The sequence below is a fragment of the Xenopus laevis genome, chromosome 1L (genome assembly GCF_017654675.1).
Source record: "Xenopus laevis strain J_2021 chromosome 1L, Xenopus_laevis_v10.1, whole genome shotgun sequence".
In the NCBI taxonomy this organism is placed as follows: domain Eukaryota; kingdom Metazoa; phylum Chordata; class Amphibia; order Anura; family Pipidae; genus Xenopus; species Xenopus laevis.
This window is the reverse complement of record NC_054371.1, coordinates 48,236,457-48,264,173: the sequence shown is the minus strand read 5'-3', so window position 1 is coordinate 48,264,173 and position 27,717 is coordinate 48,236,457. Positions and strand designations below refer to the sequence as shown.

General features: G+C 39.1%; 1 protein-coding gene across 4 annotated transcripts in view; it reads left to right on the top strand.

The window, feature by feature from the left end:
- Nucleotides 1-27,717, top strand: part of LOC108698820 (teneurin-3) — a 299,615-nt gene that overhangs the window by 157,204 nt on the left and 114,694 nt on the right. For all 4 annotated transcript variants that reach the window (XM_041589114.1, XM_041589120.1, XM_041589113.1 and 1 more), the window contains exons 4-6: nucleotides 4,069-4,307; nucleotides 18,496-18,618; nucleotides 21,568-21,782. In XM_041589114.1, the coding sequence (XP_041445048.1) occupies nucleotides 4,069-4,307; nucleotides 18,496-18,618; nucleotides 21,568-21,782 (577 nt within the window). The remainder of the gene's footprint in view (nucleotides 1-4,068; nucleotides 4,308-18,495; nucleotides 18,619-21,567; nucleotides 21,783-27,717) is intronic.

Here is a 27,717-nt window from a genome sequence, read left to right as displayed (position 1 = left end):
AGATTGCTGAAATAACAACCTGGAGAGCTGTTTTGAATAAAAAGCTAAATAACTCAAAAACCATTTAACAAAAAAATGAAAACCAATTGCAAATTTCCTCAGAATATCACTCTCTACATCATACTGAAAGTTAATTTAAAGGTGAACAACCCCTTTAAAGGAGCAATATACCTTCTTTTCAGAAGCTACTCCGTATTTGGTCTTCACAAGGTAGAAAAATTGAAAATCCCCCTGCATATTGGACTCCTTCTAATGAAACAGCCACAGGGCTATACACTGATAATCTACACTGCAAGGAGCAAACATGGAGTAGCTTTCATTTCCTTGTTTGCCCTTTTTAGCTCAAGAAATAACAGAAACCAAAGATTTGATTAACACAACAAGCAATAAAAATGGTAAGCACAAGCCCTATTCTTTGGGCATGTGTTAAACCGGGGGTATACTGCCCCTTTAATGGGCCATGAACAAAGACTACCTGAAATACAACCATGAAAGTTCTTCTCTGCTTCCAATAGGCCAGTGGCACACAGCATTTTCTCCAATTGCATAGATAAACCATCAGAGGCCAATCTGTTGCTGTCCACCCTTTTAGATGCAAAAAAGCATAATTTTGGTATTCTGTGCTGAAATGCGCCCCGTGGGTGTGCTGAGAGAATACTGGTTCAGTTAATAAGTGTAGTTTGTATATTTAGGAATATTACTGCAATAATTTGGCACAGAGCATGTAACAGTTCTAATATGCTCTTTAGAGTCATCTGAACCTTCCAATTTACTGCAGAATTGTGCAAGAAAAGGATATCATTGCATTTCTCTGTACCATAAAGGCAAAGTTCTGCTTGCCACTAATTAATTGGTGTTACTGTGCAGTCATTATGTTTCATTATGCCCATGATTTTTTTTTAGTCACACTCCAAATTATTATTTGATAACTTGGCTATGTTCCCGTCTGGCTTCTTCTTAGTGAATTATAACACATTTGCTCAGTTATGGAAGGCGATAGAAGCTTGTGACTAGCCAGTCTGAGAAAATGGCATTTTAGATAGGACATCAACTGCAACAGAATCTTTGGGGTGGGATAGAACACAACAACAACTGAAGGTGTAGCAGCCCTTTAACCAGTGATTTGACAATTATTCAGGCAGAAATGTGCTTTGATGCAAGTTTGAGGCATCCTGTGTTGCGGTGACTGAAACTTCTGCAACTGAAATGCTTAAACAAATAAACTTGTTAAAAAAAACACTAATCTGTTTATTTCATTTAATTGAATTGCACCCTTAGGCTACTGTCACAACGTTAAATATTTTTTGCCCGTGATGTGACAAATAGCCCCTTACGGGGACAGGCATGGAAAGAGAGTGTCAGCTGAGTTAACATGCTCCCTGCTTAGCTTAATATGCCTTCCCCAACAGCATGAGCACTCACGGAAAAGATAGAGAGTGCTCTATTCCCCCCACAGCAGGTGATCGCTTGGAGCGTGCCATGGCCTTAATGGGGGCTTGCTTGTTGAATTATCCTCTGCCCAGCCCCTTTACCAGTGCAGTTATTACTAGTCAGTTTCATACTAGTGTGACCCTGACCCTTTGTGTATATCTATGATATTTTCTTTTAAACAAAAATTTATATAAATGTTAGTGTTTGGATGGAAAGAAAAAAAAAATCAGATGCTGCATTGCGATATTAACAGTCACTGATTCTTGGATTGTAAGTGATTTATAAAGTTATCCCCATAAGTGCCAAGGAACATGTGACAAAGAACACAAATCTAACCAGAAGTTAAAAAAAAAAAAAACAACCTTATTATTCGCTTACGGAATGTGTTATATATAATTTGCCAGATGCAAAGACAAAAAAGCCCTTCCATATAGATTGTGACACTATGCTATTAGCATTTAATATAACATGGCAAAGATTAGCATAAAATACATGTTCCAGATAGGCGCTACCCTCAGTCCTAATACAAGTCTCCAAGTTTAAACAGAGTAACATAAAGTAACAGTAAAAAGTAAATAAATCTGATTCCTCTATTAAGAACAGTGGTCACTTTGGTGAGGCTAGCTATGAATCATAGAGACAAACTAGACTAGGGCTTCAACTGTTACGACAGATTCATGCTTGAAAGGGTTTTCTTAAAATTACATGATGAAAGTACACACTGTCTGTGTTTAATGCTCTCCGGCACAGCGGTGAGATGGAAAAGATAGAGCTGTAAATAAATGTCCAGTCCCTAATGTATAGCTGCTCATTGGAATATTTTATTTTCCAGTTCATCCTTGTAAATTGTTTTTATTTACAGGACAGTGTCCAGGCAAGGTGTTGCACTGAAACCATAAATAGTAGGTTTTAAATTAAAAGTACAAGCCTTTTCTCTGCTTCATCCATTCCAAGTTTTAGACAGATAAAGGACACATTAAATATATTACCAATTTCCCTTGGAGAGAAGTCCTTGTTTCATAAAAGCATACAAATAAACTAAAGAAGGGAAACGCACAGGCAGCACAGATTGCTTCTTTCACGCAGGAAAAAAAGTGCTTCTGTAGCAAACTTTGAGCTTAACAAATAGCATCGTTGTGCTACGCTAATGCATCCGGCACCCTTGGAAAAGGTCAATGCTGAAAAGTGACAGTGTACGCATTTCCATGTCCTCAGCGGATTTTAATGTGTAGCTTATATTTACGCAATAAATGCAATCACTGGAACTGTGAGAGTCGTTCAGAAGTGGTTCAGAGCAAGTACACTGGGCCCTGCATGTATTGGGGCTCATCAGATAAGCAGGTTTATGGGAAAGCAAACATATGCACCCAACAATCCGATCTTGACTGTGCAGAACTGTCTTACATGTGGAACTGGGATATTAACCTCTGGCAATGATCTATAGTTGTAGGCCAGACTGCGCTGTAAAGTGAGAAGATGCATGGATCAATGGCATAAAAGTCTCTGGGAAGGGCCTGTGGCTGTAGGATAGCAATAATAGTATGGAGAGATGGTGTCTATAGTAGCAGTAGGATTATAGTCTCTGGGAAGGGAGTGTGACTGTGGGATAGCAGGTATAGTAGGGAGAGATTGTGCCTATAGTAACAGTGGGATAATAGTCTCTGGGAAGGGATTGTGACTATGGGATAGCAGGTATAGTAGGGAGAGATGGTGCTTATAGTAACAGTGGGGATAATAGTCTCTGGGAAGGGAGTGTGACTGTGGGATAGCAGGTATAGTAGGGAGAGATGGTGCCTATAGTAACAGTGGTATAATAGCCTCTGGGAAGGGAGTGTGACTGTGGGATAGCAGGTATAGTAGGGAGAGATGGTGCCTATAGTAACAGTGGATAATAGTCTCTGGGAAGGGAGTGTGACTGTGGGATAGCAGGTATAGTAGGGAGAGATGGTGCCTATAGTAACAGTGGGATAATAGTCTCTGGGAAGGGAGTGTGACTATGGGATAGCAGGTATTGTAGGGAGAGATGGTGCCTATAGTAACATTGGATAATAGTCTCTGGGAAGGGAGTGTGACTGTGGGATAGCAGGAATAGTAGGGAGAGATGGTGCCTATAGTAACAGTGGATAATAGTCTCTGGGAAGGGAGTGTGACTGTGGGATAGCAGGTATAGTAGGGAGAGATGGTGTCTATAGTAACAGTGGGATAATAGTCTCTGGGAAGGGAGTGTGACTGTGGGATAGCAGGTATAGTAGGGAGAGATGGTGCCTATAGTAACAGTGGGATAATAGTCTCTGGGAAGGGAGTGTGACTGTGGGATAGCAGGTATAGTAGGGAGAGATGGTGCCTATAGTAATAGTCTCTGGCAGGATGTGATGCTGAATGAGCATAATAGCACCTGTGGTAAAGTGAGTAAACCATTTTAAAAAATGTTGTCTGTGGGACATTAAAATACTTCCAGTGCCACTACATCCAGCTGTTATAGTACATATATAGAATAGTACATAATGTGATGCATATCATATTTTTCAGGCCATGTCAAACACATGGTGTGTTCCAACAGGAATGTTAAGAAACACAGTTTTCCCTCCATTTGTTAAACACAATATTAATAAATATTTTCCTTTGTGTCTTTCACAGGCATTTTCTGTTCAAAACAGGAACAGGGACGACTCCACTATTCAGCACTGCTACACCAGGGTACACAATGGCATCTGGCACTGTTTATACCCCTCCCACCCGACCACTTCCTCGAAACACCTTATCAAGAAGTGCTTTTAAATTCAAAAAGTCCTCCAAGTACTGTAGCTGGAAATGTACAGCACTCTGCGCCGTAGGAGTATCGGTACTACTGGCAATACTACTATCATACTTCATAGGTAAGAAGGGGCATGGCTGTGTTCTTTATTCTTTTTGTGTTCAGTTACATTTTGTGCTGATGGGGATCTCACAGTGTAAGTGGGTGCATGTCTGGCGTAGTTATCTGACTCAAAAACTTACTGGTAAATGACACCATTGATATGTACAGTATGCAAAGTGAATGGCTCCCCACATTGAATGGCACCCCTATGATCCAGTCCAGATATACACACATAGATGCACAGTATTCAAGGGGTACAATAAATATCAACTAATTTAACATAAACTGGAACATCTATCAGAAAACCTGATTCTTAGAATCTGTCTCTATGGATTGCACTTTGTTGTTTTTAGCATGTGCAAAACTCTGCTAAGACCTGGCTTAAGTGTGATACAAACAATTCATAAGTTGCAGAGCTTTAAAGTTCATCTCTATTGGCCAAAGCTGCCCTGTGCGGCTTTTCTATACATTTTTTGTTTTGTATTTTCAGCACACACACAAACAGTGATACTTTCTCCCCTAAGAAAAAAACCCAGGTATATTAGCACCACGCTGAGTGATTCCATACCCAGTATGACAGCAGTAATCCCAGATAAAGCTACTTAAAGGAGCAATGCTTCTATCCAGGGTATTTTGCTTAATACCCTATTGATAAAGTCGCTGTTGATTAGAAGAAGACTAAACATATCTGTTCATTCTTGGCTCTAGTGTAGCCTCCAGCCATTTTCTTTTAACTGTGCTCCTTGGCTGCTGTTTCAGGCTCTGCACTCAAACAGAGCTTAGTTTTTGTTAAACATCAACAATTTGGAATCTGAGCTGCCTCTTTTTTTTCCCAGCAAAACTTGAGCACATCTTAAAGAGACACTGTAGTGAGCACAGTCCTGCAGTCCAAAGAGCACAGAGAGAGCCATAAAATACTCAGAAAATTATAATGAAGAATTCTGGCCACTGTAGGTTGGGTTGAAATGGAAGGAGTGTAGTACTGGAGAAGTACCAGTGTATAGATCCCAAAAATACAACACTACTATTAACTGAAATAAAGGTGAATTCATTTATAAATGGCCTCTAGTTGTTAGGCTTGCGCCAACAGGGGGCCACAATTTGGAGGGGTGGTTTGCAGATTTGACTTCATATCATAACATAGACATTCCTAAGGTTAGTATTCAGTAAGAAGAACAAGCAATGTTAAAGTTGATCATGGAGACCTGCTTTAAACAGCATAGTGGTTTGGAGGTCCCAATCCTGAGAGTAAAGGTGACCATATATGCACCGATAATATTGTACAAAACACATTTTAGTACGATATTTGTTGCGTATATGGTGGGAGACGAGCCAACGGATATGGACTTGGATATCAGTCGGCTCATCAATCAGGCTGGCTGGAAAATTTTGATCAGGCTCCTTTGAAGGCACCCGAACATCTGCCATTGTCTCCTGGAAAGATTTTTTTCCAGGAAAGATCATATTTGTATCGTCTATGGCCATCTTTAGGCCCCTCTGAATAAAGCATAAGCTAAAAAATACATGTACCAAATAATAGAGTAGATGGGGATCAATTTTGCACATAAACTGGTCTTGCTTATCCAACACATTAGCCATTCGGGGAAACAGTGTTAACATTTGGATATTTTCCATAGGTATTTTCTGGGCCTAGGATGGAGACACACCCTGCCCTATCCTAATGCTTTCCCTTTGCTCAGAGTAGTATGTACTATTTATCCCTTAAGGCTGCTTTTGTGCTCCCCACATCCCCAAAACAATTTGGACAGCATGGTGGTGCAGTGTTTACTGCTTCCCCTGCCTTCATGGGTTTCCTCTCACACTAAATTAACATAGAGGCAGCTTTATTACCTCCTGTTGAAATTGGCCTTAGTCTGTGTCAGTAGGATAGGGACCTTAGATTGTAAGCTCCACTGGTGCAAAAAATTATGTATCATCTCTGTAAAGCACTGTGGAATATGTGGGTGCTATATAAATAAAAGATATTAATTTAAAAAGCTTATGCCTTTGTGGCCATTACATAAATGCTGCCCTGCAGTGCACTTAATTGCCATTACTGATCACAGTCCCATGCTTAATTGCACTTGTCGTGCGGCTTTAACCATCTGTAAGTGTGCCCTGTCATTTTTGCATTAGCTCCTCTAATAAACTACGTACAGGAAAACAAAATTCATGCTGGCCTTCCGAAAAGAGAGGAAATTGCTAAGTTTTAGCGTCTTCTGTGTGGTTACGAACTTTCCGTACTGTTCCAAGCGGCTGAACCATTCACATTAACTATTAAAATATAATCGCTTTTCCCTATCTTCGGCAATCATTTACTGTAATTTAATACGGTATGTTTGGATATAGAAATATTTTGTACTTACTGAAATTGAACCCTATTTTATGCTAAGTGCAAAGCATAACAAAATATTTACAATGCCTTAATGCTGGGTCGCATTAATATTTAATTGACAATGCAAATGGCTGTTATGTCAGGCTTGGCGATAACAAAATATTTAATAAGAAACAAAAGAGCTGGAAGTTAGGAAAATATTCTCATTGGTCAGACATGTAACCTGTTAGTGGCCACTGTTGTGCTCTAAGTGGTGTTAACTACATCACCCAGAATACATAATATCCTACTTAATAATAGCTGTAAGGAGTGCGTGATAATGTGCATTGTGGTTAGTACTGTTTAACACTGTTAGGTGATTGCAGGGTTTTATAATGCAAGTAGCAGTTATGTTGTCTATCTTTGTTTTATGCAAATGTTGATGCCTGTGTATCTTTGTTTTGATCCTTGTGTATTCCCACACAATAATCCCATTGGTTGTTTATTTGTTCCGCATCCCCAGTATTGTTATGTCCATGAACCCTAATACATAGGTACTCTAGGCAAGAACTCTGCTCACAAAAAGGTATAGTGTAGAACAGTGATCCCCAACCAGTGGCTCGTGAGCAATTGCTCCCCCCAACCCATTGGATGTTGCTCCCAGTGGCCTTTTTATTTTTGGAGGTAAGTTTTGGTTGCATAAAAAACAGATGTACTCACAAACAGAGCCTCTTGTAGGCTGACAGTCCACATAGGGGCTACCATATGGCTTATCACAGCACTTATTTTGCACCACCCAGGAAAATTTTTATGCTTGTGTTGCTCCCCAACTCTTTTAAATTCTAAATGTTGCTCACGGGTCAGTAAGGTTGGGGACCCCTGGTGTAGCGACTGCAGGGCATGCATAGAGCTACTGTTCATGGGAAATGATGCGATAGCACCGTGCAAACAAATACAACAAGCTTTGCACTGTCTGTGTATATATCCCCTTTAAAAAAATCCATACGAAATGTTCTATGTATGGAAGCAAATTGCAAGCAAACAGACAAGAGCTTAAGGTGGCTATAGACGCAGAGATCCGCTCATTTGGCGATGTCGCCAAACGAGTGAATCTCTCCACCAATATGCCCACATAGAAGTGGGCGATATTGAGCTGATCCGATTGCGGGCCATAGGGCCCAATGATGAGATTGCAATGTATCCGAAACGGGCAGTCGGATCGCGGGACCGCATACACACACAGATGCGGCCGTGATCCGACGGGATTTTTTAACCTGCCCGTCCAATGGCCCCACACACGGGCCAATAAGCTACTGACTCAGTATATCAGCAGAATTTATCGGCCCGTGTATGGGGGCCTTTAGAATGGTGAATTGGTACTTACAATCAGAGGAGGAAATGTAATTGACTTTAGAAAGATATGTTTATAGCTCATTAAGAGTTCTGGTTTGAGGAGCTGCTGCAGCAAGCACAGTGCAAGCCTTTTACATACACAGACACAGCACTAAGAATGTGATAACTTCTTTGGGTGCTGGAGATGCGGTGCCATGGGACCTTCTGCTACTCAGGGGTTGCTGGGTAATTTGTAAGGCTAGTTTATTAAAATATGCAGATATTCATATGAGCAAATAATGTAGAGATTTTTCTTGCTAGTTTTATTCTTCTTTTTGTGTAAGCGCTACCTCAAAACCAGCACATTATTCTTCCAGCTCTCCTAGTTTGTAACAATGTCAACTCTTTACCCTGCTCTTACAACACGGCAAACAGAAAAAGCGAATTCTAAATACATACAACTAAAAAGACAAAAGGGCATGAGCAGAAAAATGCAGGTTAGTGCCATTTGTCTCATAAAAAAAGCAAAGCACCTCCCAAGCAACAGCCTCTCTGGCCTGATTTCCTAACAATTGCCAAACATGCTTTCCTGCCAGCATCCTTTTTTTTGTTTTTTTTTTAGCAAAAGGTGACAATTGGAAAGTCTTGCTTGCTTTGAATCATGCATTTCTCATGAAAATATTTTTTACGAGAATAATAGTACAATTACTATTACTAATTTCTTGGTAACACCACAAAAGTTAAAATATTTTGTTATAACCGGCAGAGCAGAAATTATACTGTGATAAAGAGGAGTCAGGAGACCTCCCCATATAATATAAATATATCCCTTGTTAATCACTTTGCTGAGGAACCATGTACATTTTGCTAAATGTTACTTTGTGCCCTTTGCCAGAATGGAAGGTGAACAAGACCAAGTGGGCTTCAAGTATCAAAATGGGGGGAAAGAATCAAAATGCAATGACAAATATCCTCAATATGCTTTCAAAATGTAGTGAAGGTTAGAATAAAGGCAGACATACTTGGGCTGATGAAATGTGATATGGATCATATGTATTTTATCTATAAAAAAAGGGATGGCTAGATTGATTGGGCCTTGATAAAGGGGTTTCCGTTATCCAGAAGACTCTGAATTACAGGAAGGCTGTCTCCCATAGACTCCATTTTATATAAATAATCCGACTTTTTAAAAAATGATTTCCTTTTTCTCTGTAATAATAAAACAGTAGCTCGTACTTGATCCCAACTAAGATATAATTAATCTGTATTGGAAGCTAAAGCAGCCTGTTGGGTTTATTTAATGTTTTAATGATTCTCTAGTAGACTTAAGGTATTGAGATCCTAATTACTGAAAGATCCTTTATCTGGAAAACCTCAGGTCCCAAGCATTCTGGATAACAGGTCCTATACCTGTAATTATTTTAAAGAGCTGGCCAAGAAATGTTGCCTATTTATTGCTTGTAATTCATTACTTTACTTCCTGCAGTATTTAGCTATATTTTAGCTATATTTGCTTTAGAGTGGTGACAGTAGTTCAGCTTAGCATTGCTTTGACCAGATCTCTGAAAAAATATAGCTGCTGGTTCCGAATGCTATTTTAACCCATTTACTAGGAATGAGCTATTCTGGTTGTGCTGGGAAAGAGCTGCTGCTGAAATTTGTGTGTTGGTAGTATTGACCCCCACACCCCTTAGCTCACAGCACATTATAGCGAGAACGTGTTGGAAATCTGAAATATAAAAACCTAGTTTTTGACTTTTTATTGATTTTATTTTTTTCCGTCTGAACAAAACTGAGAAAGGAAAGGCTGAGTTGAAAATATCAAAGGATAAAAATCTAGTTGCTTTCGATTTGATCCTCTTTTCCTTTGATACACGGGCTGCGGTTCACCCTAGATCTGCAGTTTTGCAAGCCTTTGATTAGCAGACCTCAGGGAATTAGGAATCATGCAAAAAAAGTGCAAGGCCTCCTTTGCTACAGTATTTAGTCAAGCAAAGCCTCTTGCTGACAGGTCGTAAATATATTGGTTCCTGATCATCAACTAAGTTCTGTCCCTGGCAAGTGCTGTAATAAGTCTAATAATGTGCCAGGGCCACCATCCATCTTGTTTTCATCCCAAACCCTCTCTGATAAAGGAAACATGAGTTGCAATGAGTTAAAAATAGAAAAATATTGTCACTAGCAATAATAATTGTCCTTTGCCTTTAAGTGTTATTATGAAGACACGACCTGCTCCATTATACTCTACAGACGCTGTACATGCCAAGTGAAAATGGCGTTTTTATAACTAATACTTTGCTCAAGATCCAAACCTATCCGCGTAATCTATATTTTTGTAGATGAAAGAGATATCGAGATGAAAGCGTCCCTTAATTTGTCAGTCAGAAATATTTAAATATTTAAACTGCCTTAGAAGTGGTGGGTGCCCTTGGAAATAGAGATTAGAATACTTGCACACTGAAAGGAAGGAGAGATATAGTACAAACTTCAGGGCTCCAGCTGTTACAATAGCTATAATTTCCTGTTGTATTTCATTCTCCGGTAAGAGAGCTGCAGGTTGCCTATGTCAGCATTATCTGCTTGAATTTTGTAAATACTGTATGATTTAAAAATAAAAAGTATTATTTTTAACAAGGTGTTTTTTTTAGAGATTTGTGAGCCCCTTAAGGCCCCCATACACGCGCCAATAAAAGCTGCCGACAGATGGAATCCGACGGGCATCCCCGATTGATATCTGCCCAGAAGTCAGCCAGATGTCAATCGTTGATGTGGTCCCACGATCTGACCGCCCGTATTGCCTACATTCTGGACCAATTGCTGGGCCCTAGGGCCCACTAGATCAGCCCGATATCGCCCACCTCAATGTGGGCATATCGGGGGGAGAGATTCGCTCGTTTGGCGACATCACCAAATGAGCGGATCTCCCTGTGTATGGCCACCATAAGGTGATTAAATCCAGAGGGAGGTAACACTAAATATCATCAGTCGCATGTTGCAAATAAGAGGCGCTTCAGCAGAGACTGTTGCTGGCCAGCTCAACTGGATAGATCTTCAAGGCAACACTTTACAGTTCACCATATATCCAGACAGTATAATGTGAATGCAACTACTTTTTATATTGTTAACCAGAGTAATTGGTTTGCTGTAGTGGCCTGCCACTTCTGAATGCTGGGACTTCTCAGCTAACACATGTCCCTAGCCTGCAGCCCACAGAATAACATCACTAATATTGTGATTGCTTTAGGGTCATATTTGGTGACTTAAATTACTTGGTGTGGCATTGGCCTTGAGGAAAAGATGAGTAACAGGAGGCTAAGTCTATAAGCAATAGTTGAACTTGTAAGGTCCATCTAGATGGCCATCTGTCCTGTTTTTATTTCTGTAAAATTAAATTAAAAAATGATTAAAGGGTTCCTTCTTGAGTGATATCCCCATCTTATCATTTATTCTGTGACTGTTGCCTCTTACTTTCCACCCTAAAGTTATTAGTATTATCCATTGCTGTTGAATAATATTTTATAATTTTAATTAGTTATATTGGGTGGTAGCAGCACAGATATAGTGTTTGTCAGTGTGCATTTACATGAGATGTGTGTTTATACTTGAATCAGTGAATAAAGGCTGGTGAACCATTTCATTGAACAGTTCCTAATTCACTGAGGTTTCTCATAGATGCTGTACATGAACAAGAAGCCCATATTGATAGTCAAATTGATGAATCACAATTTGTATTGCATTCTATTTTTTAAGTTCTTCTTCTATTGCTTTGCAAAGCAGGTTGTTTCCCTGAATAAGAAGAGCTTATGTATTCCTCAAGGAAAGACTTGGGACACTGTAGAAGGAAATATAATTTTAAAAATGACATGTTGGCCGTGGAACTTGGATTCAAAAATCACTTTCATTAAGGTTATGCACCTTCCCTTTGTCCAAGTCAAAGTAAAGGATTAAATAGTCAGGGTTACTGAGGCTGGTTTCATAATTTATTAGGGAAGTGCAAGTGTTTCAGGCTAAAGTCCTTTAGCCGAATCAGCTGATGGGCAGTAGGCATTTTACACTGAAATTACTGAACCACTTAAAAATGTGATCCCTTCTACACAGTGGATTTGTCCTCTGATCTGAAAAACTATTGCCCCTTATTTCATGTGAACTGACTTCCAAAAGCAGAGCCAAAGCAGAATAACAGTAGCATAAATAAACCCACATGGCTCAAAGCTCTGCTGTTAATCAGCTTGTTTTTGTCTCTCAGTAGTAAAACAAGCAGTAGAGGAAGTTATTTAATGAACTGGGTTATTTCTGCTCCATTGTGTCACCAGCAATGGCAAAGTATCAGAAATGGCACTGAATACAATTCTATTTGGTTAGTACAATTTTTGGTGTGTTCCGACATTTTTTGTATTATGGAGATCGGTTGATCGGACTGGTTAAAAGATTTCTATTGGCTAACAATAATATCAGTGCATGTATCTGATGATATCAATGGGAGACTACTACTACTACTATTTGTCAGATATAACTTTTGTACGATTGCTGTCTGTCAATTAATGGCCTGAGCATCGTGTGATTTGTTCTCTTTACTACTTTATATTTATCTGATTGGTTAGTTAGATTAGCACAAAATATTGTTTGTCCGACATAGTCTAATAATTCTACATTTCTATGGCCATTTTAAGCAAGTCGGTCCTTTGCTGCGTTGGGTGTGAAATAGAACAAAAGAGTAAATAAGCAGTTTGTGGGGGCACCGTTCCACAAATCTTGAATACGAGACAGAAAAGGAAAACACAGAAATAATTCCAGACAGTTAAACACTTTTATTGGAAAATATTTTACCGTCGAAATGCTCACTTATTTTTATTCCATCAGAAGCATTTGGCACAGTGTGAAGAAAATCTGCTTTCTAAAAACCGTTGGCAGACAAATGTAACGAGTCTGTTCTTTGACACACTAACAAAGAAAGGAAAACAGATGGATTGATTGTGAGCACGAAATACAGTTGAGTAGTTGCAAAAGCGATGCCATGGTTTTTCAGCTGGCAATCCCAAAACGCTTGTGACACAAAAGATGTTATTGCAGAGACAAGTGGGAAAGACAGATGTAAAAAGAGAAAAAATCCAACAGACAAAGGCTTGTCGATGCAATGAAATAACCTTCGTATCTGGCAGCGCATTATGCTTCCTATTTCTGCAGAAATCTGCAAGCTTAAATGTTGGGTCCAAGTTACAGATAAACATGTTGCACTGGAAGCAGGGAGGTTCAAGCCCCATAGATCTTCAACAGGTGTTCCATAAACACTGGTTTCCTGAGGACAGGTTCGGACTGGGCCGGTGGGACTCCAGGAAAAAACCGTTGGGGCCCCGCCAGCACAGATCCGCACCCATATCCGCTTCTTAATGCAGCAACCTCCCTCGGGAGGTTGCAGCAAAAACAGTGCGTTCGCACAAAACATAGCCATGGAAGCGGATATGTGTCGTGCACCGACACAGCTGGGGGCTGGAGGGGGGCCCTGGAGCAGTAACCCCGGTGGGCCCTGAGCTCCCCAGTCCGACCCTGCCTAAGGATGTGGGAGTAGCAGTTAACCCCGGTGGGCCCTGGGCTCCCCAGTTCGACCCTGCCTAAGGATGTGGGAGTAGCTGAAGGACAGTATCTAGGAAACCCCTATGAAGATGGAGCATCAATATGACCATCAGAAATCATGGATAATTAAAACAAAAATGGTGCCTTGTGGCTTAATTAACAGCCCTCCTAGCACCTTGCATTGCAGTTTCTTTGTCACTTTCTTGACAAAGCCTTTAGGCCATCATCGATCTTGTGTTGACAAAGGACACAACATTAAATCCAGGAAAAAGAAACATTCAGGAAACCTTAGAAAAAGAAGTAGTTAAAACTTTGCTTATATAAAAAAGGACAGAAATAACAAAGTACAAAGTACATTTTATCTTTACAGTATATGGCGGATTTTTCTATACTATACCATATACAGTCTTGAAACACTTCATAAGACACCCCTGTGTATAACTATACAAAGACCTTATTGAGCACACTTATGTACTCTTCTCACTTCATTTTGAAAATAGGACCAACACAATAAAATCTAACATATATATTTATTCAAACCCCATGCTAGAATGCTTTATCTTGGGGAAGGAGAGTATGAGGTTGAGCAAAAAAATACAGTATTTTTAATGGTTAAATGAGCTCTGTCCTGATCCGAAGTGCATCTCTGTCCTCAAACTTGATTCAGCAATGTCACTCTACTCAAAAAATCTGTTCATGTACAAAGTCCATTTAAGAGTGTTTAAGACTGATAGCAGCAATTTAAAGGAAGGGTTGATAAACAGACTTTGTCAGCTTGTGATCATTGTGGCTTCCATTACTCAGGAAGCAGAACTTCAGTCGGGGGGGACACATTTATCAGTTAGGTGTGACTTAGAATCATCCTTTAGATAGATATTTGTGCATCTGACACAAATAGACACATCATTTTTCCCAATGAAATTGAATGAGGAATTTTATGTTTCCGATGCAAGATTGATCTATGGCTATATGTTTCATTGATCATGTATAGCTAAATAAAACAATGTAAAGAGCAATAAAGGGGTACAACAGGAACATTTGATTCTGATATTTAAAGTTTTCTTAGATGAGTTGTCGATTGTGGGATTGCTGCAGGTGAGAGCTTTTTCGGTCAATTATGATGGAACTGCTGAAGGAGAACCTGTTAGGAGGTGTCAGTTCGGATGTAAGACTTGCTTTCAATACATGTGCTGTATAGAGAAATGATAAATACAGATAGACAGCTGAAACCCCAAAATGGGTCTGCACATTCCACCAAGCTGGATATATACACAGCAGGAAATTCAAAACAAAAGCTAATTTATGGAAAAATATGTGTTTCTTATCAAAGCCTAGCTCTGCTGGGAACCATATAACACACTGTAATCCTTACATGCAGATGCTTTCATCTCACATTACCCATTTGGTAGCATTCCAAAGCCTCTCATCATACCTTATCGCCCTGTGTGAGCCTGCTCACTGCCGGAGTCACTTGCTGTTCATTACACTTCATTGCAAACCCTTCAGGCAACCAAAGAGGGGCATTTAATGAAGCCGTCCTGTGCTGCGTGTGCCATAGGGGAAGGGCTTGACCTTAGTGGCCCACAATTTCAAAAAAGTAAGAATGTTCTAAGCAAAATAATATATATTTTTTAAAAAATGTCTATTTTATAAATGTCTTATTTTATTTATCGTAATGATATCCTGGTAGAATAATTTCCTCCGGAATGCGGTAAAAAAACGAATTATCCCCGATAGTAATTGTCCATCTGTTTTCCTTTTAGTTCCCATAGATTTTGGTGTGTCATAATAACATACAAAACGCCATCCTAGTGCCATTCAAAAAAAAGCAAAATAACATGTGGTTTAGCTAGGTATAGGCATTTTGCATTGGTAAAAAGCATACATGCAATGTGTCCAAATGTACAGAGGGCAGATGTTCCATGTGCAAGCCCAGGGTGCAGTCATGTTATTATCATCTTACAGTAGTTAGCCAATAAAGGTACAGATATGGGACCCATTATCCAGAAATCTCCCATAGACTCCTTTTTGTCTAAATAATTATAATTTTTAAAAACAATTTCCTTTTTCTCTGTTATAAATAACAGTGCCTTGTACTTAACCTCAACTATGATATATATATTTCATCTTTATTGGACGCAAAACCAGCCTTTACTTTACTTTTACTTTACTTTTACTTTACTTTTACTTTACTTTTACTTTACTTTTACTTTACTTTTACTTTACTTTTACTTTACTTTTACTTTACTTTTACTTTACTTTTACTTTACTTTTACTTTACTTTTACTTTACTTTTACTTTACAGTTCTACTTAATGTTTACATGATTTTCTAGTAGACTTAAGGTATGGAGATCCAACTTATGGAGAGATCCATTATCCCGGAAAACCTCAGGTCCTGAGCATCCTGGATAACAGGTCCCATTCCTGTATTATTTTTGCACCTCTTTAGTGAATTTCATATGAAAAATACCTCCTGTAACTTTTACACAGTACAAAACATACATTGATGTAACTGCTGAAGTCTTGAGAAAGAACAAAGGTGCTTGTGCAGAAATATGAGCTAAATTTGACCCAATGCTGCAACGCACCCCAACTAAAAATTTGTGCAAACTGTAACTGCATTAGGTTAAATCTGATTTTTAAATGGCTACTTTGGGTAAGCAATGCCACTATATAGGACTAAAAATGGCCAGTCATTTCTGGTCATTGAGTATGGGATATTTTTGAATATTTGGATTGCTTTCATGATTTGTGATCACACAAATGGCCTTGTCTTCCAGTTTGTCTGTCTTCCTTGTCTGTTTATGTATACATTTGGCCGCCACTGTTCTGTTTTTCTATACACACTTAAATTAAACGATACTGATATATTTAGTGACAATGCATCAAATAAGAATAAAAATATAAAGATAGCTGTAGAATAAAAACTGATGTACTGGAGCAATAAAAGAGGCCGTCTGTACATTGTTATTTGCCTTTGCTACAATCTTCACCTAGATCCTAAATGCCTTTCTAAAAAGAACACCAATGCCAGTGCTTTATCGTGTTTTATTGGCACTGTCTTGCTGCAGTTTTATTTACCTTTTCACTTTCACTGTAAAGTTGCTTTCATTTTAAAAGAGGTTGGATAAGTGAGTCAGAAATTCTGCAAGTGTTGGACAAATAAAACCTTCCTGTTGTTTTGCTAAATGTCCCAAGAATATTTTAGAAGCAGGAGCCCCTGGTTTCAGGCATTTAACTCATATTTGCCAACATTACAAAAATACTATTTTGGCACTTTTCAGGTGGCACCCCTGCCACACAGGCCCATCATATCCCTAATCTGTCCCTAAACATTGGGTAAATCACAGTTTCAAGCAGCATCTACCCGTCACCAATTAAAATAGCTAACTTTTCAAGTGATCCATTAGTACTCTGCAAACTGAATGCAAACTATAATGCTGAAATAAATAATAACCATGGCAGTGTCAGTAATTAATGGGCTCTTTTCTCACCTTATTTTGTATGAACTAGTTATTATCCATTTGTATATAGTTCATGTATAGTTGCCCATTCTGATGACATGGGGCATAACTACAGAGGAAGCAGACCCTGCGGCAGCAGGAGAGCTGGTTCTCAGGAAGTATAAGGGGCTCCATGAGAATAAATAAAGAGCAATTTCACCATATATTGTTAAATATGACAACCTCGAGATATGTTGGGGGTCCTAAATTTGCTGTAGGGCCCAGTAACATCTAGTTAAGCCACTGCTGATGACGTCATGTTCATGGGCAGGAGGTTTTGCCATTATATTATTGAAGGTATCAGTTCAAAAGTGCATCAGTCTAGAGTTCTGTATGACCTATAAATATGATGATAATACTGTGCTGACTAGAAAGTGACTGATGTTTCTTTGCATTAAACTTTGAATTGGTTACCCCAATAGAACTCATACATAAGTGAATGGGATTGCACAGCAAGATCGTAATTGGCTGTATGAGACTGGATCGGACATATTTGGGTCTTTAAATAAATAGACATTTACAAACTACGCACAAGCGTACTAAAGAGTTTAGGTGTCAGATACATAACTTGTTCAATGTGCGCTGGGAGCTCCCTTTACAGATCATTTTTAATGGTACTGGTATTATGTTTTTTTTTAATGTGATAATGGGGTGAATCTATGTTTCAAATGCACCTTATGAATAATTAATTGTTTTAATGGTATCCTGGAGAGTGCTGGTGACCAAAAGTCAAATTCTCTGTTTCCCACTTTTAGCCTTAGCATCACTCAGATTGGGACTATCCAGGCATTTGTTTGATTGGCAGTGCACTTAGTCATTCTGATTTATTTAGAGTTGTAAGAGTGCATCTTCCAGCAAGTGGGGTTAGGGGTGATATAGAACAGTTCAACAGAACAGAGAGAAGATTTATGCTCACTAGACACAACTGTATATCAAATTTAAAAAAATAAATATATTACTCTGGAATTCCTTTAGACATATATTATGTGTAGAGTTGCACTGGGGCAGGGGGTTAAATTCTTTTTATTTCATACCCACAGCTGAAACTCGAACTTTGACTCCCGCTATCCTTTTCCTGCCGACCGCTGGAGGGATGTATTAGTGAACTGTGGACTAGGGCAGTTATCTGAACTGCTGCCATCTTAATAGCGCTTAGGGATTTGTTTCTTAATGTAGCAAAATTGCCATTGGGCAAAATGTAACCAAGTCAAGACAGGGGGTATAACCTTTTCATTTACATAAAATACTTCCGGAAAGCATGAACTTGCGCTGCAGTGTCAGTGGGTTTATAAGAGAACAAATAAAAAGATGATTTTTTTTACAGAAGTGCTAATGTGCTAAAAGTTTTGTTTTTCCTTGTAGCCAGAAGATGAAATGCACCATTCCTTACTGCTGCATGTTTGTCATGTATCTCATTATCCTCTCTCTAATTGCTCCAAATAGAAAATCTTTTACATCATGTTTTTTTTCTTCTTCTCCCTATCAGCCATGCATCTGTTTGGTCTCAACTGGCAGCTACAGCAGACAGAGAATGACACATTTGAGAACGGGAAAGTAAATTCGGAGGTGGTGCCAACGCATACTGTCTATGTGCCCTCTGGTGATAATGGTAAGAAAATGCCTTCCTCCATTAATGGCACTGAGTGCTTATCATGTATGAATTACCCATATTGTACCATCTACACTTATATTGGTTTTTAGGGCATTTTGGATTGCGTGACAGCTCACTGACCTATAATTTCAGAGTTCCTGTGACAGATGTATAATAGTCAAATTAACAGAAATAGGAACAGAAACGTATTTTACATATCTGTATTTTCTGCTGTGTTTTAGATTTTCAGTTTCACACACACAAAAAAACAGTGTAATAAAACATCTGTACCCATTATAAGATCTTTCCCACCCAAGCAACATCATTTGTACTGCATATACCCCCCAGCCAGCACCATCACATTTTCCTAAAACAGCTTTAACCAGGTGGGCATGTTCCCTCTGACACATCATCAGTAAAATTGGGACATGTATGCTGTTCATGCAATGCAGAATGCAGGTTTTCACAGGCACAACATACTTTGATACAAAGTTCTGCTGGGGTTGAGCACTGTAGTGGTTAAGTTGAGCTCAGGAGAGGTGGGTAAGAGAAGGATCAGACAGCTAGTGCAGAGTTTCTATGGAAATTACTAATGCTATCTCTTCATTGGGTGTAAGACTGGAGGGTGTAATCTGAGCTGAGAAGAACTGAGCATGCTCATAAATCAAGAGTCAAAGCAAATTCCTGAGGGAGGGGGCAGAGTGGGTTAGAGGAGGAGAAAGATTTTCTAAGTGATTAAGGGTATGCTGCAGCCTTACTGTTAACAACCAAAGTGGCAGTTATCTAAAGATTTCAAAGAGGCTGTTCACTGACTTAATTTTTGTGGAGGGGGTTCACATGTCCTTTAAGCAAAGGCCTGTTGCAGACATCAGTTAGATTGCTGAAAGAGTGAGACCCACTGATCCCTTTGGCACATTGGAGCATTTCTTTGACATCTCTGTTGCTATTCACTGTAAAAATTATAATATACAGATGGTTCCTAGCTTGCTAGTACAGTGCGAGAACTGCTGTTAGCAAATGAATATATTTCAGTGTCTCTCTCTCTCCAGTCCTGTCCTTAAGGGACATTTTATGCTTGGCATGGAGGCAACACTTTCTTCAAGAAGCCTTAACCCAATTGTATTGCCCTTCTGCAAAGAGAAGGTGACGTTCATATAATATTCTATTGCTTAAATGAATATTGATTCTTTTTCTATTACGAGAAGGTTTCTTCTTCCCTTTCCAGTGGTTTACATTAACAGTATATCAGCACTGTGAAGTTGTGTTGTTATTTACACAACAATGTAACGTGCGGGTGACAGACATGCTGAAGTGTTAAATATGAATCAGAGGTTATGTTATTAGGTGATAGTGAGCTATCAGTTGTATAGAAATACTCACACTGCAATGTCTCTGATAAATAGTTAATTTGCAGTCTTGCCGGCGGACGAGCCATGTCGCCAAATAACTTGTATATTATATATATATATCAGTGTGTCGTGTCTCAGCAAGTGATTATCACTATACTGTATATGTTACCTTAGCAGTACAGGTAATTGCCTGATAAACATACTCTTTAACTGCAGGCTGCCATTGTTATAAGCTGATGCTGCAAAAAATGCAGGATTTCCTTCAATGTAGCGAGACTTTCTAGTAATTCATTGACTGTGGGTTACAGTAGTATCTGGAACTATTTTACTTACAAACAAAATATATTTAATAAGTGCAATATCTTTCTGTCTGTCTGTCTGCCATTTATCTGTTTAGCTATCTTATTTTTCTGACCCTATCTATCTTATCACTCTGCCAGTCTCATTATTTCTTTCTGTCTGTCTGTCTAGCTATTAATTAATGGTAGATAATGCACCCCCACTGTAATTTTAAAGGAAAACTATACCCCCAAAATGAATACTTAAGCAACAGATAGTTTATATCATATTAAGTGGCATATTAAAGAATCTTACAAAAATGGAATATATATTTAAGTTAATCTTGCCCTTTTACATCTCTTGCCTTGAGACACCATTTTGTGATGGTCTGTGTGCTGCCTCAGAGATCACCTGACCAGAAATACTGCAGCTCTAACTGTAACAGGAAGTAGTGTTGAAGCAAAAGACTCTTCAACTTCAACTCTGTCTGTTATGCTTTTGTGACATAAGAAGCATAGTTTGCTTGTGTGCACAACCTTATTTTTTAAAATGGCAATTTTCTATTTATGATTACCCAATGGCACATACTACTAGAAAAGTATATTACTATGAAAATGGTTTATTTACATGAAGCAGGGTTTTACATATGAGCTGTTTTACACAATATCTTTTTATAGAGACCTTCATTGTTTGGGGGGTATAGTTTTCCTTTAAGGGCAGAGAAAATCTCCTCTTCTGCAGGGGACTAATCTCCCGGAACTGCCTTCCTGCTGGCTAGAATATAAATTGCCGGCGGGATGGCACTCGGAAGTGCTTCCTTCTCCGAAGTCACCCGGTTTCCTTGTAAGGCAACTTTGGGCGACTTCGGAAAACAAATCGCTTCGAGTGGCATCCCACTATCGATTTACATTCTAGCCAGCGAGAGGCAGTTCGGTGAGATTCGTCGCCCCGAAGAAGAGGAGATTTGTTGCCGGGCGACTAATCTCCCTGAATCTGAGCATGTGTCTCTGCCCTTAAGAATTGTCATCAATTTGTATACATCTAAAGCCAGGGGGCTGAGTGCTTTTATATATAACATAAGATGTGGCTTCTAATATTCTTAAATGATTTTGCATTTACATTTTCTGCTATAATTATACAATTAGTTACCCATTTGGAAAGCAAACGTTCTCTATCACTGTCATTGCCCCACTATAATAGCTGTCCTCCATCACTAAAGGGGTAGTTAACCCTCCCTACCTAAAAGTAATTTCTATTGGAAAATATACTATGAAGCTGATGTCTTAAAACAATATAATACTATGTAAGTATGATAGCATTGTTGCCATGTCTTTCATAGGGAAATCTGTTGGACTTGGGCAAGAGAACAATACCATCGACTCTGGAGAGTTGGATGTTGGCCGCAGAGCAATCCAAGAAATTCCTCCCGGGGTGTTTTGGAGATCACAGCTTTCCATCGACCAGCCCCAGTTCCTGAAGTTTAATATCACTCTGCAGAAAGATGCATTAATTGGAGTGTATGGGAGGAAGGGATTGCCACCGTCACACACACAGGTAATTCTAAAACTGAGCCACATTGGGGTTAATTTTGTTTGTAGCTGTGGGGTTAAAGCAAAGTCATATTACTATTGCTAATTTAACCACTATTATAATGTTTAAATGGAATATGTATAGAGTGGCTTTGGGATAGTTACATTGCCCATAAACAAGGTTGTTGTGTATCGTATCGAATATATGTTTTAGCATAAACTTGGCACTAAACAGTTCAATACATTTTTAAACAAAAATGAAGCACTCTTTACATGAGCAATTTTCGCTCATCATATCGAAATGTAATTTATGTAACTTGTTTCTTTGGTATTTAGCGCTGTACAGGTATCTGTACCGAAATATATCAAAGTATCATGTAAAAAATAAATGAAAGTATCGTATAAATTCATATTTTAGATTTCTGGTTGAATGGCTTATTTTGCCTTTTCGATGATTTCTAAAGGGTCATTTACATATGCAACTGCACAAAAATGCACTGAAATGTTGCATGTGCTGACGCAATTCATTCATGGTTATTTGCATCTTAATATCGTTGAGCACTAGTGTGTTTAGGTACATATTGGAGCTTGTGAAACCTGGAAGAGGCTTTTTAACATTGCACCTTGTAAATAACACAATTCACACTCTTAACAATTTCACCTGCATTTTAAGATCACTTTTGCAAAAACATGCACTAGCAATTGTGTGTCTTTTCAAACATCAAGTGCAAATAAGTGCAGGATGCTGAAATTGTGGGGAAACAACAGTGCATTGTGGGAAAAAAATACTTGAGAATATGTGTCCTAAATGTAACTTTACATGCTGCATTATTTTGTAAATGCAACTTTAATCTCTGCTAATTAAGAAGAAAAAAATGAGCCATTGTGTTGTACACAAGATAGCATTCTTGCCAACTGGTTGCTTACCTTCCAGCACTTTTTCCAGTTTAGTTGGTTTCAGCTAGATCACCAGAAATAAAGACTGTTTCCAAATACATTCCATTTTCTATGTGTGACCGTTTTTCTAATATTGAAGTGTAAGTCTAATTGTTTACCTTTCTAAAGCAGCTCCGGGAGGCGGGGTCGCTGACCCTCTAAACTGTTCTTAATTGATACATTTAGTTGATACATTTCTTATCTTTGTCCCTGCTGAGCAGAATCCCTGAGTTTCATTACAGGCAGCTTTTAGAATTGAAACAATAGTTGCTAATTCTCCAGAGATGCAGCTGAGAAATGTATCAACTAAATATTACAACAGTTTAGAGTCTAAAACTAAATAACTGAGCTGCCAGAGTGAAACACCAGAGGCAGGGACATTAAACTTTAAACTTAGATTTTGGAAAAACTGTAAAAAATAAAAACTGGAAAGCAATTGAAAAAAGTCATTATTTGTGGAAAACAATCTGAAAACAACTCAACTGGAAAAAAGTTTGGAAGGTGAATAACCCCTTTAATCTCAGCCTTGAAGCATAGCAATTTGAGAGACAGCAGGGAGGCTTAAAGATTTGATCACAATTTTTGCAATGTACTAAGTTACATTGTAAGTAAATGATGTAAATTAAACTTTATACATTGTTTCAGGCAGGAGGCCACACTTGGCTGTATTCCTTTGTATCGACAGCATTCTTGTGGCCCTTCTACAATGAAACCGAGTCATGTGTAAATGGATTAAACAGTAGAGTATGATGGTATAGCTTACTGTGTGCTCAAAACATCCTTCCTGGTGTCCATATTAGGTTACAGCTTGAGCAGGAAGAAACTGCTAAAGTAATTATATATCTGAAATGCATGCATTGTTTTTACCTGCTAAAGAGGTTTCAGTCTTCTTAGTTCTATATATGATAGTTCTAGTCATTTCCTGTTAAACAATAGCCTTACAATAGGAGACCAGTAGCGATTCTCTGGCTGGGTGAGCAAGTGTGAGGTCAGTTCAAAGGGGATTCAGTTTCCTAGGAGCATGGCTTTCTCCTTAGGAACATCAAACACAACTGAATGCTACAACATATTGCATTGGCTATGTAAAGCCGTAACAGTTGTATTTGCAGAAGTAAAGTAGTGAGTGACACAACTGGTGCCTGTTTAACTAACGTAATGAACTGGGGGCAAGAAGCCTCACTGCTGTGGGGGGAATATGAAATGTTGTTCAGCTCTCTGGTTTGCACTGTAATGAAAATAATATGAAGAATTGCCTTGAAATACGTGTGAAGGGAGCCCTTGGGGTGGAAAGCAGTTTAGTTTGTCTTCTCTCTTGATTAACAATAATTATAATACCAATATCTTCTTCCATATCGGGGATAGTTTTGCTCAGCCAGCGTACAGAGAATCATCCAGTCGTACTGTACTCCTGCACTGCAATTTGTTCTTATTTTTGTGCCAGAAGCAAAAGCAGATAAAGTGGCTGGCCTTAGGTTACTGATATTCTTTGCTGGAATCCACCCAAGACACAGGGAATTACTCTATGTCTTCTAGACCCTACTCTATGCCTTCTAGACCCATGGCATTTACTTACTGTTTATCACATATAGTTTAGGTGGGAGTACTGCCTCAAAATGTGTATTTAAGTGTTAATTAAGATAAGGGGTCTGCCATTTCGGCTACTGTGTGACGGTAGCCACAATTGCAGTTGTGCAAAAATGTATGCAGTTGTTGTGTGTATTCATGCCATTCATTAAAGTTTCCTGCATCTTAATTAAACCCCTTCATGCATATTTGCGAAAACACAATAGTATAGTAAGAGTCAGTGCATCTGTTGATGAAAGGGGACCCTGGAGACTTGCGTCGAAAGAGTCATAGGCATATGTAATTTTGACACATTTGACACATAATATTCTACTTATTCTCTTTACTTTATTCATTTTGATACATCCTAGTTGCATCAAATGGAACTCCCCCTCAAAGCCACAATTAGGCTGCATTCTGGGTAAAAAAACCATGGCAAATTGTGTCCAACATTGCAGTTAACCTTTAGAGGGAGCCATAAATGGGCCAGTATTGTGTGATTTGTCTGTCCCAGCTAACAGCCTAAATAAGCTGATCTCGTTGTGAGGAGACGCTGACTCTCACTTTCTCATCTTCCAGTCCCTCTTCCACCCTGGGGGCATCAACTGATAACATTTTCAGTTTGGACAGAATTACCGTATTGTAGTCCAATACGAGTGTAGAATAGTTTCAGTGGCTTTTCTACTTGTATTTTGTCAATAAAAAGTTCTTCCACATTAAAGAATTTACAAATGAAATGTGTCAAATACAAAGGCATAATAATGCAGGGTGGTGGAAGAAAAAAAATTTATGAATGCCACGAGACAAATTTTCAACTAGAAATTCTACAGCTACAATTTAAAAGTGACAGTGATGTGAAACCTTTAATGCTAACAGAGCTATTTGCCGGCATTTACTACATTGCTGATTTATTGGGGACATTTTCATTTTCTTTTTAACACCTTCTCTGCATTGCTGACAGCATCCTGATGTGGAAGCGTTATTTAGCCTGTAAATAAGGATTTCCAAGGGTAGCTAGCCTGGGGGTTACCAGCTGTTGTGGAACAGATACTGTAGCTGCGAATACTGAGATTACTTACTGAATCCAGTTAGTACCAGATGTGGTTCTATACAACTAATGTGACATACATTGCTATCTATACTTGCAAGAAAGTGAGTGAAAATTATTATCAGGGATAAACAAAGCCAGGCCCAGTAATATTGGGGCTTACCCTCAATCTCCTACACCATATAGTCTGCTCACATCCAGGCCTCTAAGAGAACCCTCCATCAGTCTGCTCTGCAAACCTCCTGAGCCCAACCAAACTGCCCATTGCCCTCAAGCCACTACTGCTGTTCACTAGCCACTAGTCAATCTTGCCAGTCCCCAGCACTCAAGACACATCTTATCTCCCACCTGTTGCACCCCCATTGCACCAAGACACTTCGGCCTTTTCACCCTAACCCTAGTTCCAACAAGGGGATTCATAGCTAGTGGCACTAAGCACTACTGTCACCTTCAGAACTACTGATCACCAAACCACCTCTGACCATTGCTGGGCACTGAGCAGCAAAAACAATTGACCAGATGGACCCTGCCAATCAGAACAAGCACTTGGACTACTAATACTCTATTGGCTGACTTTATAGAAGAGCCTAACCCTAGTTCCGGCAAGGGGATTCACAGCAAGTGGCACTAAGCACAACTGTCACCTTCAGAACTACTGATCACCAAACTACCTCTGACCATTACTGGCCACTGACCAGCAAAAAGGATTGACCAGATGATCCCTGCCAATCATAGCAAGCACTTGGAGTACTAACACCACATTGGCTGACTTTATAGAAGAGCCTTTGACAAACAACGGCTGCTCTGAGTTTTAGATCAGCAACTCCTGGAGGTCCAGCCACAGGTTTTTCCTACCTTGGATTATTCATTATCATGAGTGCCTGAATCAATTCTGAATGAATTTTAGCTATGGGAGCAGTGCCTCTTTCATGATTAGGTTTATGTGAGCAAAGCCCTTTACTTTGCTGGAAATGAAAGAATTCCTGTTTATGGATAAAATCCAGTAGAGCGGTGTGTAGCTAGCTGGTAGTGAGGAGTCTCAAATACATCAGACAGAAATAATTGACAGCGGTTGTCCATTGCAAAGCAATCAATGCTAGACTGAAAAGTCTTTTGTGACACTTGCTAAAATGTCAGTTTCATTGCAACACGAAGATCAATATGCTTATTTAAAGAGACTTTTGGAAATAACAAAGGACTTTGATGGCTTAAAGCAAAATTAAATGAAGGAGAACGCACATCCCTTTTTGCTCTCGGAAAGTAATGAATTTGGTTCATTACAAGGGAAAAAAAAATTGTTAGTTCATCGGGAGACAAGTAAATCAAGATTTCCCTCCTTGTCTGGTAAATAAAGGACCACTGATTTGCTGGAAACCGCTGACAAAATGGGCATGTTTTCTGTTTTTTCCCCTCTTTTCAGAGTGAAACAATTATACTGTAAGCAATATATTGTATTTTGATGTGAGTACATGACTGGGCTGATGGGTGAAATGAAGAACACAAAGGAAAGGTCTTCTGCGAATAATGTGTTGCCTATGCCTCCTACTTTGTGTGCTCTATAGCCTCTTATAGCTGAGCAGAACACAGCTGTCTGTTAAAACTGGAGATATATCATTTCTGTTGTGATTATATTTCAATCATTTTCCATCAGGTAAACTTTGCATTCGATCATTGGTAAATTTTGGTTGCCTGGAGTCCTAGTAAGTACTAGAAAAAGGTGGCCAACTCTAGTCTTTGCTTCTTTTAGTAGGCTAACACCACTGATATGGGGGAAGGGCTCCCCATAATCCATAAACAGGCATTGGCAGCAGTCTTGAATCCTGAATATTCCATGGTGGACAAGGTGGTTGAAGAGCAGGGCTTGGTTATTATTAGCACCAGGTTCATGCCATTATATCATCCCAGCCTACAGTGGGATCTGCTAGGGTACGTTAGACCCAAGCAACCGGGCCGGTGGACTTGCTATCCATTGTTTCCAGCCAGCAGCATTATACATCATAGAGGGCAGAAGGACACAGGGATTGTGAATGTAAATGTATGCCCTTATTTAAAATGCACCGAGCAATCTGATTGGTTTGCTATGGAAAGTACTTAACCTGGTCAAGAGAAATAAAGATTATGCTACCTCTCATAAGGGCGTTCATATTCATTATGGTAAGCAATGATATCAATCAAATTGGTTGAAAGTTTTCATCATATAAACTATAGGTGAAAACCAAAAGCTGAAGGATTGTTATAAACATTAGTACTGTTTTGTACAAGAAAGGGCTGCTTTACTGTGTGTAGCTTATCTGAAGCCTAATGCTGATAGCATGAGGGAATGCAGGATTAAAACATAATGATCATACACCAAGGGAGCAGGTAAATTCATTTTTAAAGAGCCATGGAGCCTTGTATTTCTTATGGCTGCAAT